Source organism: Castor canadensis, chromosome 15, assembly GCF_047511655.1.
Source record: "Castor canadensis chromosome 15, mCasCan1.hap1v2, whole genome shotgun sequence".
NCBI lineage: Eukaryota > Metazoa > Chordata > Mammalia > Rodentia > Castoridae > Castor > Castor canadensis.
Genome location: NC_133400.1, coordinates 95,212,913 through 95,230,573, shown reverse-complemented (window position 1 = coordinate 95,230,573; position 17,661 = coordinate 95,212,913). Strand labels below are relative to the sequence as shown.

General features: G+C 40.7%; 1 protein-coding gene across 10 annotated transcripts in view; it reads left to right on the top strand.

The window, feature by feature from the left end:
• The window catches only part of Zmynd11 (zinc finger MYND-type containing 11), a 91,031-nt gene extending 77,679 nt beyond the window's left edge, over positions 1-13,352 (top strand). For 7 of the 10 annotated variants that reach the window (XM_074056769.1, XM_074056777.1, XM_074056774.1 and 4 more), the window contains 9 exons: positions 1,249-1,336; positions 1,890-1,945; positions 2,965-3,042; positions 3,875-3,993; positions 6,384-6,591; positions 7,014-7,082; positions 7,899-8,171; positions 8,419-8,604; positions 11,043-13,352. In XM_074056769.1, coding sequence (XP_073912870.1) covers positions 1,249-1,336; positions 1,890-1,945; positions 2,965-3,042; positions 3,875-3,993; positions 6,384-6,591; positions 7,014-7,082; positions 7,899-8,171; positions 8,419-8,604; positions 11,043-11,165 — 1,200 coding nt within the window. In that variant the 3' untranslated portion in view covers positions 11,166-13,352. The remainder of the gene's footprint in view (positions 1-1,248; positions 1,337-1,889; positions 1,946-2,964; positions 3,043-3,874; positions 3,994-6,383; positions 6,592-7,013; positions 7,083-7,898; positions 8,172-8,418; positions 8,605-11,042) is intronic. The other 3 variants (XM_074056778.1, XM_074056773.1, XM_074056775.1) reach the window with 1 other exon arrangement.
• The last annotated feature ends 4,309 nt before the right edge of the window (positions 13,353-17,661 follow it).

Here is a 17,661-nt window from a genome sequence, read left to right as displayed (position 1 = left end):
CATTTCTTCTCTGAAGGCTTCTCAGATTGTCCTTGTAGACCTGGGTTAATACTTGTGGGTTAATGATGTTTGACCTTGTGCTTGGCAAGTGTCACTCTGAGCAAAAGGACTATAAAGAAAATGAATAGGAAGACAAAATTTTTATATTACCAGTTGACAATCCAAACCAAAAGATGAGCCATGATGAAGAGCAAAGCTCAAAGTAAGGTGCTTTGGGAGTGCTGTGGGGAAATTCTCAGCAAGGTGTGTTTGGATTGTCTGAGTGAGCTCCTGAACAATACAAGTGCCTAAGTTACCCTGATCCAGTAGGATCAGAAATTCAGGGGTGGAACTCAGACATTAATATCACAAATACTACATGTGATACCTGGGAAGATCTGGGAGACCTTCACAGAAGAGATAGCAATTGAACTGGGTCCTGAACTTGGGAATTCAACAGAAGGGAAGCTGTATGTTCAGAAACAAGGGGTATACTGAGTTAGAGACCTCAGCACTCCAAGCTATTTTCCTAAGTGTATCAAGATAGGAAGAGTCCTCCTTGCTACTTCTAAGTAACTTTGCCATAACACTACTTGCAAAAGTTTGGCTCTCTTTTCCCACAAAAAAGCCCTCATGTTTCCTCTGTACTCCTCTTTGACAGCCATAGGCAAAGCTACAGCCAGTCCATTGAAGAAAATCTCTTTCTATTTCCCACTGATCTAGGAAAAACCCTTGAATTACCTTGGTATATAGAAGAACGCCTGGAACTTTATTGTTAAATTATTTGTAAGTCAGTGTCTGGTCCCTATTCAGAATCTCAGTAGCTATGGGAAACTGTCACCGAGGCCAACAGTTCTAATTTTTACTCTTTTTTCTCCTGTTAGGAAGAACGGCAGGTGTGTGGTTCAGGTCTCATTAACTACACCAACCACAGCCTTCGTGGCTGACAAAGCTTAGCAGCAGTTTTCACCATATGGCAAAATAAGATATCCCAACTCTAAAGTTCTCTCTAGGAAATTAATGCAGGCAACATAGTGGCTGAGAAACAGCTGAGCTGCCACACTGAATGTGATGTTAATACTGTAATATTAAGACTGAACATGAGTTACTGGTTTCTTTTACGTATGTCCCTGTCAATACTGAGGGACAGAGAAGTGGCCTGATGTGATCCTGGAAGGATTCTGCTGTGCCTGTTTCTCTTGTTCTGCGCACATAATCCAGCCAACATTCTCACTAGGAACCCTTGGCATTTGTCTCTGTCCTCTACAGAAGGTAAACGAGGGGAAATACCGAAGTTATGAGGAATTCAAAGCGGATGCCCAGCTGCTTCTCCACAACACAGTGATTTTCTATGGAGGTTGGATACTTCTTTTTTTCTTTTGTGTGCATTTTTTAAAATTTCATTTGTATTCCATGTTGAGAAATGTCTTTTATAAAAGATTCACATTAAAAATTAATACCTTAATGATCTCTATATAAGTGATAATGCTAGAATTTAGATTTATGAATATTTGGTGATAGAGCTTATAGAGTGGACTAGCCAAAGGCAAACTTGCAATACACTAAATGATGAAAACATAATTGTGCTCTGTAATTTTATATGTATTTACCTTAGCTGAGGGGCTTTTTTTTGAAGCCCTGATTAATTCTGATGTTTCCTCACTAATATCCCATACTTCAAAGGTAAGAAGTCACCACATGGCTGGAGAATCAGTAATTATGCAGAACGTAAAATAAAAGCTGCCTAAATAGAATTTTACTTTTGCCACCTGAACCTTATTTGGAATATATTAAATATAGTTTTTGATTTGAAATGGTATGTGTCCACTTTTGCTAAACTGAAAGAATATAACCTGTCCTCATATGTTTCTGGATTATTAATTATAGGTTATAATTACCTTTAATTACAGCAGACAGTGAGCAAGCTGACATTGCAAGGATGCTGTATAAAGACACGTGTCATGAGGTACTGTTCCTGCCTAATAATTAAATTCTTGATATAACCCAAAATTTTTTCAGGATTCTACTCTTGTTATCTGTTTAATTATGACATTTCTTTAAGTGAAATTTTATTTTCATGTTTGACATACATGGGAAGTAATGCAAACAGAAAAAAATATTTCTTCAGACAACTATTTGAAGTCACTAACTCTCAACTACCCTTAAGAGCTGCTGTATTAGGGGGATGGTGCCTGGAAATGTGTCGTACGAGGCAGACAATGACTGTTACCTTTTTGAACAAAGGATTCACATTTGCCTCTCTACTGTGCTACACAGCACAAGTAAAACAAACCCTCAAAGATGGAAGTTCATGTTCATGCAGTAAATGAAATGCACACTTAAGTGTTATTTCAGTCTGTCTTATTTGAAAAACTCACCTATAACTATTATCTTTATAAAAGTCCTCATATAAAAAGTTTTATTTCTTCAGTTCATGTCACATTTGACTTTTGCTTTTTATTTACTCAACAAATACTTACTGAATGCCTATTATGTGCCAGACAGTGCGTTAGAAGGAGTAAAATGGCGAGCAGGACACAGGCTTCTTGATCATGGAGCTAGCTAGCTTCTGAAGAGAGTGATTGGAAAAATGAAACAGACAAAATATATTCCAAGTTACAAAAAGAATGTTATGAAAAATGGAGGTGAGACAGAGTAAGGGCTGTTGTCCTCACCTTGTCTTATGCCTGCTGACTGAGAGGACCTCCACGAGTTCTGACCAGCAAGATGGGATCAGGTCATTGTCTAGTCAGACTATGCCAGGCCTCTTAGTGCTGTCTGACACCCTGGAGATAGTTCTAGCAAGAAAGTGACAGGACCTTCTACCATTAATGAAAAAATTTAAACGTAAGCTTAGAAGATTATATAAGGAACAAAACTCATGTGTGTGCATGAATGAGAATGTTAATATATATAAATATGTTTGTAGTGTCCAGTGCACATGTATGGTTTATGTAGGCTGAAATGGTTACTTTTCTTTTTCAGCTGGATGAACTACAGCTTTGCAAGAATTGTTTCTATTTGTCAAATGCTCGTCCTGACAACTGGTTCTGCTATCCTTGTGTATGTGAAAATTTGTGATTATTGATTTTTTTACTTCTTAGTGTGTAACCTGCTGCTCTAAGGATGCTTATTTCCAATTCATGTAAAGATTATAATCTTAACAATTTCTTTGTATCATAGTATATATAGTTTTAATGAGTATGAGCAACTGAAACATGAGGAAAATAATTGTAATCATTTATGAAATTAAAATGAGGTCCTTAGTAAGACTGAACATTGCTGCCCTTGACAGGCAGCAAAATGAATTTTTGCCTTCTCATTTTTTGATGAGCTCTAAGGCTCCTTGTATATAGCTCTACAATTTCCACTATAATGACATGATTTCAGGGAGGATGCTTACCAAGAGCCTCTGAGTATTTTAGGTCAGCAGCCCCAAGTCGTGGGCCACAGAGAGAAGCTGGTCTTCCAAGACTATCTCGTGGAGCTTGTGACAAAGGACACTGGTTCAATATGGAGGGCCTAAAATTCTCCCATTTCTAACCAGTTCCTAGGTGAGGCTGATACAGCAGGTTCCAGGACTATGCTTTTTGAAGCAAAGATAGGGCATTCATTTTGCCACTAGTGTTTACATGGCCCTTGGATTTACAGGTGGGCCCATTCCAATTCCTTGCTTCTTCTGAGAAATAAGGTTTATTTTGCTAATCTTTCTTAGGCAATATGAATTTGGGGTATTTTTTCTTGAAGGTTAAAAATACTTCTAAACACTGTGTTTAGGAGTTATAAAAGAAATATTTCAAAGTAATGGATTATACTTGACATATTCACTATTAATGGTATCCTTGCATTTATCCCTTGAAAGTAATGTGACAAAGGAAAACAATTTTATTTCCAGATACCTAATCATGAGCTGGTTTGGGCTAAAATGAAAGGTTTCGGGTTTTGGCCAGCCAAAGTCATGCAGAAAGAGGACAATCAAGTTGACGTTCGCTTCTTTGGCCACCACCACCAGAGGTAACTCATCAGTGAGCATAGCTGTGCTTCTGAGGAAGTCCTGAGAAGTCAGAAGTTCATTTTAAATTGAAGAAACGAAGTCAGCATGTGACTGTAGCTAGCTGTGGTTTCTATAAATTCTGTTTCTGGATTGTTTTCAGATATTGTTTGCTAAACAGGACATTTTCAGTAGGTGATGCTGTTGATTTCTGGAAGCACTGAGTGCTGAGATTTTGTTCACCATGCAGGGGGAAGGCTTATCAGAATTTAGCCATTTCACATCACGGCAAAGTCATTACAGTTGTTTCAACCATCTTCCGAAGTTAAAGTCAAAAGATAATCAACTTGGGATTAGAAAAGAGTGTCGACCTTGTGATCTAAGAATGTGCATGAATGCATTAAACACGTCTAAGAATGAGGAACATGTAACTACCTGGCATCACTTCTAACCTGAAGTTTCTGTTAGGCACATAAATATGGCACAGCTTAAAATTTTACATATTTATAACATAAGAAAATATGTATCCCAGTAGTGGAAACCATTTTATTACTTTAAAATTACTTTGCATGGAATAGAAGTGAATCAGTTTTACTCTGTTCAACAATTTAAGGGGGGAAAACTACCCTGACAGGTTACAGGTTCATTCCAGATAGTCAGCACAGCTTGAACCAGAATTTTCTCTCAAGCAACCTACTTTCAAAAAGTGAACAAGAACACTTTTATTGATTGCCTGCTGCATCATAGGACTCAAAACATTTGTGTTGACTGAGAGTAGATTTAATACTAGTTCAGAATCTAATGGTGAGGAACACTCCTGCAAGCATAAGCTCATTTGTTGGTCTGCATCAGTTAGAGTTTGTTAAAGTACAGTATACTTTAAGGTTTTTAACAAGGCACTTCTGCCAGATAAGACACTGCTGATTTAATATTCATAAATATCTAATAGTTATAAATTATGTAGAAGTTCAAATTTAACACTTTGAGCTATTGATATTAACAGCATAACCTGTTACATATTTTAAATGTGCTTTTAAATTGTGAAGCACATACCTTTAGCTTGTACATCAAGTTAGAACTCTTTATTTATTGCTGAGACACCTGTGGCCATGTTTCTCTGAGAGATTCCTTCAATACTGGCCAGGTTTCTGGAACTCCATAATTAGAGCGCTAGAATTAAAACTGTGACATCTAAAGGAGGAAAAACTTTAACAGAAAACTGAAGAGATTAAATCTTTGTGTGTTCACGGGGCCGTATCCCATCTTGTAACCTAGAAAATATCTGATTGCTGTGTGTGTGTCCTTACAGCTTCCTGCCATATCTCTGATGTTCCCTCTGCCTGGAATTTCTCCCTCATATTGTCCACTGTCTAAACCTTACTCATCTTACAAGATCAAGCACACATAAAATGTTCTGACCTGTCACAGCCACATGGCAAGCTCCTTGTCTCCACAGTATCCTAATACCTTTACTTCATGTTGTGTTGTAGTGTAGTTATTTCTTAGTTCCTTAAAGTCAGAGGCAGTGTGTGAACTGCTATCCTAATAGTGGGAGAACTGTCATCTGACTGGATTCCAGCCACTCATTAGTAGTTTGCCCTTAACCCCTAGTGGGTATCAGCTTCTGCAGCTGTCAAACTAGGGAGGCAGTGAAACTCAAGGTCGTTATTCTGCACTCGTTTGTGTTCTGTGAGGCACCTTCCACTGGAGACAGGGAACTTTCATGGAGTTGATACAACAACCTAGATAGATCGTAATTTAAACCCATCAAGAGATTAGTCCATGGAAGCTTTCTTGAATTTGAGCATCCTTCTTAAAACAGCCAAATACAGTTTTTCATCCTCTAGTTTAGAATCTGTATTACGCATCGTTTAAGAGCACTTTAAGTTGTGTTTGTGGCTAAATAATATAAACACCTCTCCATTTGTTACTCTGGCTTATTTACCACACAGAAGTATGACTTAAATATAACTTAAGATGCCCTCATTTTATATGGATACATGTATATGTCTTGTGAAAATTTCTGGGTATTTTCAAATACTTCTCTAGTGCTAATGTACAAATAGCTGGATGGGTCCTACTGGGTTATGTTATCCAAAATAATAAGAAGTAACATTTTTACAAGACTTATGAAGAATATAGACATGAGCCTATGACAAACTAAGCTGCCTAAAGAAAACAGGGAACAATTGAAGATAAACATGAATCATTCCAATTCTGAGAACTTTCATGACTGAAAAACAGGAAAAACACCTCCCCTATTTTCTGCTCTGTGAGAGTTTATCAAGCCATAGCTTGTCTATACTCGCAGGAGATTAGAAATTGCTTTTCACCATAGGCAGGGCTCACTAAGCACTCCTAGCCTCTTACCCACCATCGGGCTGTTCTGACTGCGCCTTTACACACTCTGCAGGGCCTGGATCCCTTCTGAGAACATTCAGGACATCACAGTCAACGTTCACCGGCTGCACGTGAAGCGCAGCATGGGGTGGAAAAAGGCCTGTGACGAGCTGGAGCTGCACCAGCGCTTCCTTCGTGAAGGAAGATTTTGGAAGTCTAAGAATGAGGACCGAGGTGAGGAAGAGGCGGAATCCAGCATCTCCTCCACCAGTAACGAGCAGGTGAGTTGGTCTTGGTAAAGAAAGAAGAGTGAAGTCTTATTTTTAAATGTGAAAATCTTAGTGTATGCGCCTCACTGTAATAAACAGATTGACATTTTTCTTTCCGTTCTATAAAATGTTTGTAAAGTAATCCAAAGGCAATTCAAAGAAATAAGTAGATCTAACCATCAGTGAGCTTGAGCTTGACACAGCCAGTGTGAAGAGAAAAAGCACTACTCATTCCTGGAGGCTCATTGACTCCTTCAAGCCACCAGTTACCCGAGCAGTAATCAAGAGAGTGGTAACTGAGGGGGTGGAGGAAGCTAACATGGAAGGGAGGAATTGACTTGCTTCTTTCATGTGGGTCCACTGGAAGTATTTTCAACATAGAGGTATTTTCCACACTCTGGAATAATAAGATACTACTTTTATAATGCCCACAGCTAAAGGTCACTCAAGAACCAAGAGCAAAGAAAGGACGACGTAATCAAAGTGTGGAGCCCAAAAAGGAAGTAAGTTGCTGACCTCCCAGGGTCCAGGTTTTTTTGAAGAGGAAATAGCCTCAAAGTGTGGCCAAGACAGTCACTCCCAATGGACACTTGTGAGATGCAGTTGCCATTGGTCAGATGCTGTCCATCAAGTTCAGGCCAAAGCTTCTGGCTTCTGTCTTTGTCTCCTGCTGCCAGAGTAGGACACACACACTCAGTCTCTGTCCTCCGTAGCAACCTCAGAGCAGAGTTTGACTGGTGGGAAAGGCACATTGCTGCATTTGCTGGGACCTGATCTTTTTCCATAGTATTACTGAAAACAGAGCAATTATCTGATAAATCAGTTATGCCAGTATTTAAAAACTGGAGGAGACTATAATTCAGCTGAACATTTTAAAATTATGTAAACTGTGTATGTTTTAAAAGTGTGTAAATCTGGGTACCTTCCAAACACATATTCAGCGAGAAGTGGTTTAGGATTTTAGGAAATTTGTTAATGAATTTACTGCAAATAAGAGATTATGTTGGTAATGATTTTATATTCCATATGACAAATTTTTTGCTTAATTTTAAAAGCACAGCCCGTAGTGTTGCTATGTAATGAAGTTAAAAATGAGGTTTTTATTTAGAATTATTGTAGCTATTGCATGTTTTTCATTCATTGGATGGTTCTTTTTGGGAGAGGGGGCTATTTTTAGTTGTGGTAAACTAGACATAACAAGATACCATGTAAATTACCTGTTTTTAACAGTAGTTTATCGTATAGCTATTTATATGTGTCACTACAACCAGTGAATTACATTCCTTGTTTTGTATCTAAACACTTTTCCTACCCTTCAGGAACCAGAGCCGGAAACGGAAGCAGTAAGTTCTAGCCAGGAAATCCCCACAATGCCTCAGCCAATCGAGAAAGTGTCAGTGTCAACTCAGACCAAGAAGTTAAGTGCCTCTTCCCCAAGGATGCTGCATCGAAGCACCCAGACCACTAGCGACGGAGTCTGTCAGAGCATGTGCCATGACAAATACACCAAAATTTTCAATGACTTTAAAGACCGGATGAAGTCAGACCACAAACGAGAGACAGAGAGAGTTGTCCGAGAAGCTCTCGAAAAGGTAAAGCTGGTCACTGGGTGGCTTCTGAGACCTGGCCTTTCATAAGCGACCTGGCTGCTCTTATGTAGACTCCACCCTGGGGCAGCTTCTCAAAGCTAGGAATACTTTAGGCCAGTGTCCTGCAGAAGTAGTGATGCTCCACAAAGTATGGGGAAAAGGCACATCGTTTCAGTAGAGCTGTCCACGAAGTTTTGTCTGCGTGAGTGGGCTGCGTGAAGTAGTGTGGATTAACTTCTTTTCATTTCAGCTGCGTTCTGAGATGGAAGAAGAGAAAAGACAAGCTGTAAATAAAGCCGTAGCCAGCATGCAGGGTGAGGTGGACAGGAAATGTAAGCAAGTCAAGGAGAAGTGCAAAGAAGAAGTTGTAGATGAGATCAAGAAGCTAGCAGCACAGCACAAACAACTCATTTCTCAGACCAAGAAGAAGCAGTGGGTAAATATCACCATTTTTTTTAGAATCTTATTTCTGAAAATGTACTGCAAGTGTAACAAAAGTCAATTCAGAAAGGTGGAGGGTGGTATATGCAGAAGTTATGCCTTTACCAAATACGATCAGTTCAAGTCCTGTAACTTCTCAACTGCAGATCCCACATCTCTGAGAACTGCTCAGTATTGTTTTGTGAAGCTGAAATTATGTAACACTTTGGGACATAACCTATTGAGTATAATTACTTTATATAACTTCACCTATGCAGATATTTTTGGCAAATGGTCTGGCTCTGACTTTTACCTGGTGACTTCTTTTAGGTAATACCCAAATTGTGAAATTGTAAATGTAAATACTGCAGTCAGTGACAAGTTAGAGACTGTTGGAGTCTCTGTCCCTAACATTTATACGTTAGATTCTTTTCAAGAAATCAGTTGCTTTTACTTTATAGTGAGAGCACCTCCTCAGTCTCTCAGTACACTCCCTTAAACTTGACCACAGTGGCCCTTGTCATCGCCTTAGATCTGCAAGTCTTCTCATCTGCAGGGCAGAAACTCTGAGCCACTCCAGAGTCACATGTTCTTTACAGTCCCACCACAGTCAGGGAACCAATGGTGAGGGAATGTTCTCCAAAAAGCTGAAACTTGTTCATTCTAATGATATTCTGTACAGTGTTTTATGATAATTTACTTTTAATGCTTCTTTTTATCCAGCTTATATTATGAGGAGATTCTTTAGAAACATGCAGACTTTCCATGAGAGAGGTAAACATTAAGAATTGATAAAGATTTAGCAAGAAGGAAAAGGGAATAATTTAGAGGAATATGTAGAGATAATTTGGTAGGAAAAACTGGTAAAAAGGAAGTAGGAAGAGGCTATGATAAAGAATTGTAACACTGCTTTTTTACAGAACTTCACCATTTCTGAAATAGCTAAAGTTGCTATTTTTGCACACGCACATACATACACACACACACACATCCCTGTTTTAAGATGAGGTTTATGACATTTAAATCCTAGCTTGAGCTGGAACTCATCTTCCTAAGCTGCAACTCCAAATCCCAAGCTTTTCTGCTCAGATTGTTCTTCCCTTATTGTAAGAAACAGAACAGGATCATAGGACAGAAAGCATGTGGGTTTGCCAGGTGCTATAAACAGGTTGTGCTGAGAAGGTGGAAACATGGTAACAAAGGGAGAAGTGAAAAACCAGGGCAGGAGCAACTAAGATCATGGGATAGGCGGTGGCGGTGGGTGGTGCTATTCAAAGATGAGGAAACTAAGAAGTCAAAAACCTTGGTCTGAAGTCACATGACCAGTCTGTGGCACAGGTTCAAGATTCTAATCCTGAAGCATCTGATTCATCCAAGCTGTGTCCAAAGTTAAACGTATTCCTTCACCTAACAGTAACTTGACTGAAGTTATAGTTGCTGACATAATAAGAACACAAAAAGTTGCAGATATTAATTTTAACAGATAGCAAAGCATAAAGTACGCAATCAAGAAGAAAATTAGAGGTTTAGAATTCTTTTGGACCAAATTCGGGCTATTCTCCCTCAACCCACTACCCTGGGGGTTCTTCTCCTCACTCCTCCATCCCTCTCCACATCAAATCTGCATCTGTCTGTGTCAGCCTGTGTACCTGTGAGTCAGTCTAGAGAACTTTCCTTTTTCTGCCAACCCACTGCCAAGTGTTGTTGTGCAGAGCTTAGTCTCTGGTCTTCTTTGCCCATCATTATGGATGTCTGTTCATGGTATAGCCATTAATTCACAGCTCAGCTTTAAACTTTAGCTTTTACTTTTTTGACTCTTCTCCCATCCCTCGGTGCTATGAACCACACATTACTGGGAAGCTGGAGCTGTATACCTGGATGTTTTAGCAAAATCCCATTGGTGGCCCATCCCTCCCGTCCCAGTTTCTCCAAAGTTGTGACAATCAAATTAGCCTAGTACTCAGGGCCCAGAATTTGCAACTCAGCACCACACACAGAGAAAGAGTATCTCTAAACATTGCCAAATAAGATGAAGACTGAGGCTTGACCACTAGAGTGGAGGTCACGAGTGACTGCGATCATGGGAAGTGCGGTGGGTGGTAGGCGGATAGGAAGGAGACAGTTCTCAAGGAGATTGTGAGGGAGCAGAATAAGAGAGTACATGGTAGTGGGTCAAGGACATGAGGGCAGGAGCTTTTGAAGAAAGTGGAAGCAGTCCATGTCTGTGTGCTGGTGGGAAAGACCCTGTAGGGCCAAGGGAAGCAGACACGGTGTTGGTAAGCTTGAATTTGCTGGCACATGACACATGCAGCCCCAGGCCTCCCCATGCTTCCCTCCTGCTACCCAGTGCATAAAACATCGCACAGCCCAGCTGGAATGTTCCAGTAATGCTGGTGTGAGCCTGGGCCGTCTGAGCCGGTTCCCCTGCCGAGTCTTACGCTCCTCTCCCTGCAGTGCTACAACTGCGAGGAAGAGGCCATGTACCACTGCTGCTGGAACACCTCCTACTGCTCCATCAAGTGCCAGCAGGAGCACTGGCATGCCGAGCACAAGCGCACCTGCCGCCGGAAGAGATGAAGCCGCCCGGCTGCCTGCGACCACTTCTCAGACACAGCGGTTTTTGTTTCCAAGAAGCCAAAATTGTTTAGAATTTGCTTCCCATTTTGCACCAGCCTTTAAACACTTTTCGTGAAGAAATTTTGCACAGTAGTTTAAATCTTTTGTTAATGCCCCCCCGGAGTTTTTCAGGGGGTAAGAGTAACATCAGTGGAGGGTATTATTTTAAATAAATTTTAATTGAGAATCTGTTGCATTTTCAGCAAATTTTAAAACATTTTTAGGTTTTACAGAGATTTTAACCTTTAAACAACAGATCTTTAAAAAAAAAAACAACAGGTGAATACAAATGTGTTTAACAAAGAAACATTTAGAATAGATCTGAATGTAAGAACTACAGAACTGTTTCAGAAATAAAACATACTACCTTGATGTGACATTTCTTTCTTAACCTTGTTGAGCTGGTTTTGTTCAGCTTACTTTACTGTTCAGAGGCATTATCTGTTGGTTATGCCAGTGGGTATTTGATTGAATTTAGGGAACAGGGTTGACACAGCAGGGCTCGTCCTGCGTATTTTTTCTTAAATATTTCCCAATTGTGTTTTTCATTATTTCTTTTCAATATATAACTTTTATAACAAATTATTAGCTTTGATCTTGTAGTTTGAAATTGCAGGGAACTGGGGTAATCTTTTACTGAGCTGGATCTTAGAGAAAATGAGTATTTAAATTTTAAAGTTTGCACATTTCATCTTTGTCCTAACACGAGTGCTTGTAACAAAATAAACAACAAATAATAAAACAAGAAGCCAAAAACTACCTTTATCCATATGTGAAATTATAGATGAGGCATACAAATTTCTTTACTGCTTCCCTCCCCTCCCCAAATGCCATCCTAACTGCCTATTACCTGGTGTCACCTCGTGCGTGTCAGTCAGCACTAACAGAAAGAAAGCACTTGGGTCTCACAGAAGCCACCATGGTTCTCACAGCGGGTCATTGCCTGCTAGTGAACTCCATCACTGTACACAGAATGAAGAATAATGCATGTTAATTTTCTTGTATTAAAGATGCCGTGATTTGTAAAAAGTCTGTATTTTGCGGAATGTCTGATTAAGAAACATTACCAATAGGAATGGATCGATAGTTGAATAATGATTTTTTTATGCATAGAGATATAAAATGCAGCCAGGAAAACTTAAATTGCTTTTCTTTAAAAATATCTCCCAATGTATGTTGTTGGGTTTTTTGTTTTTGTTTTTGTTTTTGTTTTTATTTTTGTTTTGATCTCAGACCAAGTCAAATTCCCACTTATCATTTAGTTATTTTTTTGAGGATAGAAAAATAATTTGTAAATATTTATTTAGACCTTTGATATTTATTAAAGCAATTACTCACAATGGAAGTGAAAGGATCAGGGGAAAAACCTTTTAAAAAGTTTTCTCCGGTTTGTCAGGGTCACTCTAAAGATGAAAGTGTAGGAAGTCTTCTGTGAAATCTCGTCCATCTGGCCTCAATGCTGTGCAGATGGTGGTGACGCAGTTAATCGACAAGCTTCTGCCAAACGATGCACACGGCCCCGTAGCCCACCTCATACCACGTACCCAGGTTACACAGCCACGCGGCCCCACCACTCCCTCCTCGTGGCTGTGTAATTCCTCACTGTCGCCGCAGTGCCACGGCGCCGAGAGAGATGTCGTAACCAAGGACACTTAACCTTCTTTGATTGTTTTTCAAGTTTAAAAACTTCGATCCACCCCTATAAGAGCAAGTTATTGTGGAAATATTTTTGGTGTAAAATCATTCCAGAGTATGTACTATTTAACTGATAGCTGCATGAGAGTGAGATTCGTGTTACTTTGGCTTTTTTGTCTCTGTTGACACGGTTGCACATTTCCAAGTTACTACAGCGTGAAAACTGTGTGTTTGAAAAAAAAAAAAAACAAAATTAAAAAAAGAGATTGTGGCCTGGTTTTGTAAAAGTTTTAGGTAAAATTACAACTGATTGTTTTAGGAATCATTATTAAAATTTTCTGCAGTCATAAAGCGATATCAATGTGTTGAGCTTAGCCACTATGCACATTGTAAGTACCCATCGTGGCTGTCCAGTTCTATGATGCATTCTGGCATTTCGTAAGCTGCTCTGACTAGCAATATATAGATTCATTTAATGTGTTAACATTGGTTAATAAATGTATTTAAAAACAACTGGCTCTGATAAGTTGTTGATTTACTCCAACAAACCCAACACAGCTGAACCTAAGTATTGATCAGATCCAGCGTGTCACTCACGGTGACCGACTGCATCAAAATCAGTTTGTTCAACGGGATTCATTCGCTTTATTTTTTTCATGTTAACATTTAAATTTACTCTCGCCAGTTATCAAAATCGCAGCATTGTGATTCAAAAGGCAAGGACGAGCATTTCACATCACTGACTGCAGATCAGCTAACGCTGCGACATGCTGTTCAGGACTGACTGACGGACACTGGTCCTCTGCTGTTCTCATGTATTGGTGATGTCCGTAGGCCTGTTTAGCAGTATGAGGTTTTAGCACATCTTCACTTTGTTCTGTTTTTCATCACTGACACCCTACAGATGTAGCATGCCTGGGCTCAGAGGTTAGTCCTGAATATTTCGGTCCTATTTACTGTAGGATTCTGAACTTTCTAACAGCAGTCACTCTCATTTTATCTTTGTTTTGTGAGAGTCATTTTTCTAAGCATCAGACTTACTGGTATTCATTTAATACCTCTGTGAGAGGCTTTGCTCCCATTTCCTGTGTGGGGAACAGGAAACATTGCTCCCTTTTTTCACGACTTTATCCTGTTTTGCTAAAACTTCAAAACAGAAAGGTTTTGTGAGACACTGGTTCTGATTGCAGATCTTAACCATTATAATTGTGCTCCAAAAAGCTTTTTCAACTAAAAAACATTTAACAAGCATAAAGCGATATCTACACAAGTATCACTGAAAAGTCATTGACCCAGTCTGATGGAAGAGGTCTGGAGGAAGATGTGGAGTCACAAAATCACTGCTGTGACTCGGGCAGGGCAGGCTGAATCAGTGAGACTGCTGGAGCAGAGACTAGTAAGCAGCTTGCTACCTTCCAGGATTGACCCAGCATAACCCAAAACTGGAAGTAGGATGCTTGTGTAGAACTGGTCTTGTTTTCATAAACTAATAAGGGAAATTTTGCAATTAGTATATTAGAGCCAAACCGTTGGTCAGATTGCTCACGCAGGGCAGGTGTAGACAGGTAAATTTAGGATGGCATAATAACTTACCCAGAGCCATTCATTTGGTCACTGGCAGAGCGAAGTCTCACACTCAGATTTGCTTGACTGCAAAGCCTATTTTTAAACTCTTATGCTAGGATGAAGTATATAGATAGGAAATTACTCAATAAAATAAATTAAATAAAAAATTAATGTCAAGGTCAATACACCTGAAATTAAATCTGACAGCTCTCCCACTTCCCCACCTCTCCAGCCAGCTCACAGGATGCCCATCTCAACTCTAGACAGCATCAAAGCCCTCCTCCCCTGACCAGACCAGCGAGCAGCACACGGCTGCACCTTGTCCTCTGCCTGACGTCTCTACTCAGTCATTCCCAGACTTGACATCAGGATCACCTGGAGGCTTAATGCGTTGCTAGGTCCTGCACCCTTCACCCTGGGAGCCCCGGGGCTCCCCAGCACTGCTGTCCTCGGAGGACTATGGCTCTATTAACAGAATGATAAAAACAATAGATCCTTTCCTATGAAATGCACACGTTCATACTCACACATGACAAATACAGAAAATCCTACAGACTCCCACCCAGAATTGTCTTGACCTTCAGGTTAAGAACTCCCAGCCCAGTGGGATTAATGACGCAGAGAGAGATCCCGGATACTGGGGGTTCTGTAATCTAAATCGTGCCTCTCAAACTTCTGTGTGCATGCATCACGGGAGGGCCTGGTGAATATGCAGACTCTGATGGCTGGGTGTGCCATGGGTGGGGTAGGAGGTCCTGCTAGCTCTCATAGCACCCAGGTGACACTGGTTCCGCTGGCCAGAGACCATACTGAGAGGTAAGGACTTAAGGTGCGATGCACAAAAGATAAAGTGGTACTGCAATACGTGATGAGCCCCTGCAAGGACACTGTTGAAGGAAATGCAGCATGAGTCATGCATATAACTACATTTCTAGTAGTCATATTTTAAAAGTAAAAGAAATAGGTGAAATGATTGTTGGTGTATCTTAATATATCTCACAGATTTTTAATTGATATTAAAGTGAATGACAGATTTTATATTTTTTGCTTTGCCCAATCTTCAAATGCAGCATGTACTTTACACTTCCACTTCTCCATTCAGACCAACCTCATTGGTTCACGCTCGAGCAATGGCTTCCTGTACTGAACAGGGCATCCTAAAAACAAGAGCTTTGTCTTAGGCAGGTACCTGCCCTTTCAGCGACTTACCTGTTGTAGATACTCAGCAAAAATGTATTAAAGTGCTTACCTGGCACCTAGGCACTGAAAAGAAAAAAAAAAATTAGATCTCGCCAGAAGTTGAGCTGATTGCAGGCCTTTGATGTCTCAGAGAACTTAGAAGTCACCTGGTCACCTGGCATTTTAAATAGGCTGCCCTGGGCAAGGGTCCTAAGTATCCTTATGGTGTCACAGAGCAGACTGAAAACCCTCGTTAAAGCCTGGCATGCTGGCATACATCTGTAATCCCAGCTACTCGAGAGTATCAAAGTCCGAGGCAGCCCAGGCACGAAAACAAGGGGTCACGTTGTAGAGCACCGGCCTAACAAGCATAAAACCCTGAGTTCAGTCCCCAGACACTCACAGGAAATCTAAGTCTTACAGCTCGTGCTGGAGAGAAAATGAGACCCCCCCTTGGGAAGTTCCATAATATGTGACAAACAATGAACACCGAGGACACAGGGGAGGCAAAATGTTACCTCTCCCCCCTTAGGCCAGGCCAGCGAATTAGACGGACAGAAGACAGTTGAGTAGGAGTCAAGCACGAACAGTTGTGTGTGACATGGGAGCCTCCTAAGGGACTGGAGACCCTGCCTTTATGTTAGGTTGAGCAGAGAAGCTGGTATGGAAAAGGACCTGAGTTCTAAGGGGAGGCAAAGGCAGAGGAGTTCTGGGCTTTTGAAAGATCTATTTGTACAAAGTTCCCCTGACCGTGACTTGCTGCTGAAGAACGTTGCTTGTCTCCGACAGAGGGCAACTTTCAGATGGGAGCTTCAGCTCCTGTTTGCTGGAGGAAAAGGGAGCCTGGAACGCCCTTGGTTCATTTGCTTTTACAAGCGCTTTAGCTGAAAATAATCATCCTGCCAAAGTAGCCCATTTTGGGGTTGAAGAGTCTGCTCTCCTTCAAGGACATTATGCTAGGAGACCTGTCATAGAAAAACAAATGCTGAGTGATTCCACTTGGGGAGGACTCCATAGCACTCACGCTCAGAATCAGAGAACCGTGGCCGGCAGGAGCTGGGCGGGAGGGGAAGTGGGCAGTGGCTTGATCAGCATAAAGTCTCAATTATGCAAAACAAGCCAGAGCTAGAGGGCAACTGTGCTGTGGTCCCTTATAGTTATCAATACTGTAAGGCTCACTAAAAGTTTGTTGAGAGAGTAGATCTCATTCTGTATTCTCACCACATAAAATGAAAGTTAAAAACAAAGGCAGAAGGGATACAAGAGAATAAATGCAAAAGCTCTAAATAAAACAAAATAAAACTCTTAATGGGATATTATGTCATATCCATGAGGGTGGCTATCCGGTCACCACCCTTACTAGCAGGGGATCACCTCCATGACCCCCAGGGATGCTGGCACTTGCAGCTGGCACGAACCAGATGTGTACTATATTTTCCTGCACACAACTAGGATAAAATTTAACTTATAAGTTAAGCATTCTAAGGGCATAGTGATAATTGTAACAAGAACAATTCTGACACCATACTGTCAGAAGCTCCGTGAATGTGGTCTCTCAGTGTTACTGTACTGTCCTCACCTCAGTTTATGACAACATGAGGTCGTGCCTTGCTTATGAGGAGATGGAAGAGGTGAAAGACACAGGCATTGTGACATAGCCTTAGTGCACCAGGACCATCTGCCCTGTTTAATTACCAGTTGACTGCTGGTAATTAAAATCGGGGGGGGAGGGAGGGGATGTGAAACGGCAGATAAACAGGGACTACCGTCATCAAGAAGATGGATACGAGGAAGCTTTGACAAGGATGCGCAGAGACTGGAATTCTCCTAGCTGGCAGGCAGGAATGTAAAGGGTGCAGTCACCATAAAAAGAGTTTGGAGTTCCTTGGACAGTTGCACACAGTATTACCACAGATCCAACCATTCCGATTCTAAGTTTGTACCTAAGAGAAATGAAACAGATCTGCACAAAACTATGCACAGATATTCAGCGCAGCATTGCTCATAAGAGCCAAAGAGTGGAAACATCCCAGATGCTCCTTGCATGATGATTGGATAAATTGTGGTTTATATACAT